We start from the raw sequence: 3,979 nt of genomic DNA, 5'->3' as shown, positions 1-3,979 counted from the left end.
ACTCTTAACATAAGGGTGGTGTCTGTTTTGGGCTAGCCCGTACGGTTTTTTCCAAAAGGCCACACACCATTAAGATATCCCTACACCTTATATGTATTCTCTCAATCTTTTCAGCTACCAATGTGGGACTCTATTCGCACGCCCAACAATCTCCCATTCGAACGAAATTCCACGTGGATCACTACCACGATTCACGAGTCTCCCTCTCGAACTAAGTTTCATGTGTCCCATTGTCCCGATCCACAGATCAATTTCCGAGATTCACTGCGTGCCACCCACGTTGTTAGAATATTATGGCAATCGAAGCCCAAAACTAGCTTCTTCTTGTATAAAAAAATTAAACTGTGTAATTATAAATGTGCAAGCAAATATGATACTATATTATACAAACAAACAAGTCACTGTAATTATTATATTGTGCGATTCTAATAATTATTATCTATAGGAATAACTTTCATTAAGTTAACAATTTTTTTGTTCGTTTCTTCTTCTTTTTCTTCTACTCTATTGTTTTTCTAAAATTTTGACATTAATCATTTTTTAAGGTGGTGGTAGTACTCTTTCGTTTCAATTTAGATGAGCTTTGAAACTTGTGGTGTTAAAAGGTTAAAGGTAAAAGTTTTGTGAGGTCATAATATTTATGTGGTTATAAAAAACTTTTTATTGAGAATAAAATAAGTAAAATAAAGAGTTTATAATTAAATTATTTTTAAATTTAGAAATGAATTATTAATTTTAAATCAGACTAAAATGAAAAGTAGCTCGTTTAAAACATTGGAGCATATTTTCTTGTCAAGTGCTGACGTCATCGTTACATTTGCTTCAACAAAGCCGGAACTGGAAGGCTTAAAAAGTCGCCACAATTCCCCGGAGTCCATTATTTGGAATGGGGAGCGACGAACTGAACGCGATGGCTGAGCAGCAGCTTCTGAGCATGGGCTTTCCGCAAGACTTAGCCGTCGAAGCTCTGACGGCAACCGGCGGCGATATCGTCAAAGCTACCGACTGGATTCTCCACAAAGATTCTTGCAATTTCAACCCAAAATCTGTGTCTCCTTCTACTACCGATGAACATTCGTCCCCTCCTCCATTTCAGCCCAAAATCGATCGGTTCTTTCAGTTCCAATCCAAACCCCTAACCCCTACCTTTATATCAACTCTTAAACACACTGTTACTACAAAGGGGGTGGCGACCCGCGAAGAAGAAGTAGAAGAAGATTATGAACCCCAACTAACAAAGCGTCCTAAATTAGTAGTAGAATCTGAACAAGAAAAGAAAAAGAAACCCCCTCACGAACCCTTATCCGAACGAATGCGACCTCGTACCCTAGACGAGGTTGTTGGTCAAGACCACATTTTGGCGCCAAGATCCCTTCTCCGATCAGCCATTGACTGCGGTCGTCTCCCTTCACTACTCTTGTGGGGTCCACCTGGTACCGGCAAAACCTCCATTGCTCGAGCCATAGTCAACACTTGCTCTGCTTCTGAAAATAATACTTATCGGTTTGTCTCCTTATCGGCTGTCACTTCGGGGGTTAAGGATGTTAGAGATGCTGTTGACGAGGCGAGAAGATTGAAAAAGAAGAGCAACAAGAGGACTATTTTGTTCATTGATGAAGTTCACAGGTTCAACAAGGCCCAACAAGATTCCTTTTTGCCGGTTATTGAAGATGGCAGTGTTATTTTCATGGGAGCAACTACTGAAAACCCTTCATTTCATTTGATTACGCCGTTATTGTCTAGGTGCAGAGTTTTGACTCTCAATCCCTTAAAACCCCAACATATTGCTTCCCTCCTCAGGCGTGCCGCAACTGATTGTAACAAGGGGCTGTGTTGTTCTATGGGTGAGATGTTGAAAATTGAAGTGAATGATGAGTGTGTAGAGTTTCTTTCAGACAATTGTGATGGAGATGCTAGGGTGGCATTGAATGCTTTGGAAATTTCAGCTACCACTGCTGCTGCACGGTCGCAAATGGCGAGAGGATCAAACAGGGAGTTAGAGTCCGCAGTTATAACTCTGGGTGATGTAAAAGAAGCAATGCAGTGTAAGCATTTGGCTTATGACAGAGCAGGGGATGAACATTATAATCTTATCAGCGCGCTTCACAAATCTATGAGAGGAAGTGACGCTGACGCTTCCATTTATTGGCTGGCGAGAATGCTGGAAGGGGGTGAAGAGCCTCTCTACATAGCGCGTAGGCTAGTCAGGTTTGCTAGTGAAGATGTGGGGTTAGCTGATCCATCGGCTCTTTGCCAGGCGGTTGCTTGCTACCAAGCTTGCCATTTTATTGGCATGCCCGAGTGCAATGTTATCCTCGCTCAGTGTATTGCTTATTTGGCCTTGGCTCCCAAGTCTATTTCTGTCTATAGAGCACTAGGGGCAGCTCAAAAAGTGGTAAGAGAATCGGTTGGACAAAATGAAGGGGTGCCCCTTCATCTTAGGAATGCACCAACTAAGCTAATGAAGGATCTTGGTTATGGGAAGGACTATATTTATCCTCCTGACAATCCAAACTCATCATCCCAGACTTATTTGCCACCATCTCTTCAAGGTTATAAGTTTCTCGACTGGCCAAACGTTGCAGCAAATGATCGACGATGAGGATAACATGACAATGTTATGGCTTTCTGAATATAGCTTCTTTTGCGGGTTAGCACTGTTTCTTTCTCCCTTTCATCTGGTTTTGGGAATCGTTAGTGATCACGCAAATCTTTAGGAATTTTGCGCCACTCTATAGTTATTTTTTGGGTAACTTTGACTTTTAGTTTTGAGCAGAGGAGGAAAAAATTTGCTGGTTTGGAGGGATTGAATGATTCCTTTTTTGGTTGTAGTTTTGTCAGATTTTATGTGCATCCCCTCTATTTTGTCCTTGCTTTTGGCTGCATCTGGAAACAATACATATTACATGGGAGGCTTACTTTTTCCGCTTTTATCTCTATATTTACAAGAACTGTTCACTTGCTATCTCAAAAAATTAATTTGAAATTTTGCCTAGATGGAGATGAATAATTTCTCCTTATTTGTTCTATACGTCCAACAGTCAATCTATGGTACCTCGCAGAAGAGATAATAGTTATGAGTTGTGACTGGTTTGAATGATGCCCAAACTTAGTGCTATTACTTCAGTGATGTCATATGATTTAAGATATTTTGGAAAACTGATTACTTGGTAAGTTATATCCTTCTGAATTGCTGTGTTAACCACAAAGTTATATCATGTCTATCTGAGCAAGTAATTTGAATTGCTGTTGCTGATTGAAGACAAAATTTATTCAGATGGACTAAGGCATTCTGATATATTCTGTCATTTGGTAGAAAAAGATATCAACTTTCATATGTCTTAAGCAAACTATATGTGAGTTAATATCTGACTTTGACCATACATAAGTCAGTTGATAATTAACAACCCGATCAAGTCTTTCCTAGAGCTGTCTTTTAGGGACTTGTTAGCAGTGCATTCCTTTAACTTTAGGAATCTGTTTCTGATTATTATCAATTCCCTGTAAACCAAGCAATGATGATTCTCTCTTGTGGTGTTTGTGGAGTTTTTGCTGAACATGCTAGACCAAGTTGGAAAATAGAAACCAAGCACTCGATCTGTTCACTACTTATATTCTTGTTTGCATCCCCTTCTGTCATTTCCACAAAGAGCAGATCCATCAATAATTATATCCATTATTTTGATCTGGTAATGCCAGTGTGACAAAATAGTGGAGATTCACATTGTGTTCAAACAGTTTGTCTGTAAGCCTTTTTCCAGGGAGGATCTCCAGCAATAGGATCCTATACTATACAAATTTCCTGTTATGTAAACCTCGACATCCATGCCACATTCTGCACTATTGATCCATAGTAGTCATTCATCTGTCACTTGAAGTTCTATCTCCTTGTTTTTCAACATCTCGAATACCTCCTTAAAGCATGATATCAGCTCTCTCCTTTTTGCTCTCTTTTTTTCTTTCTAGTTCTTCACTTTAC

General features: G+C 39.7%; 1 protein-coding gene across 1 annotated transcript; it reads left to right on the top strand.

Annotated features, from left to right (window-relative positions):
- The first annotated feature begins 804 nt into the window (after positions 1-804).
- Positions 805-3,020, top strand: LOC142171479 (uncharacterized). Its single transcript, XM_075233844.1, has one exon. It carries the CDS (start codon positions 887-889, stop codon positions 2,600-2,602), a length of 1,716 nt encoding a protein of 571 aa, XP_075089945.1. The 5' UTR covers positions 805-886; the 3' UTR covers positions 2,603-3,020.
- The last annotated feature ends 959 nt before the right edge of the window (positions 3,021-3,979 follow it).

The sequence above is a fragment of the Nicotiana tabacum genome, chromosome 17 (genome assembly GCF_000715075.1).
Source record: "Nicotiana tabacum cultivar K326 chromosome 17, ASM71507v2, whole genome shotgun sequence".
NCBI classification, from domain to species: domain Eukaryota; kingdom Viridiplantae; phylum Streptophyta; class Magnoliopsida; order Solanales; family Solanaceae; genus Nicotiana; species Nicotiana tabacum.
Note: the sequence above shows the minus strand (reverse complement) of the source record. Positions and strands in the feature narration are given on the sequence as shown.

Coding starts and splice junctions, on each gene's coding strand:
- LOC142171479 (XM_075233844.1), top strand. CDS start 887: ATGGGGAGCGACGAACTGAACGCGATGGCTGAGCAGCAGCTTCTGAGC.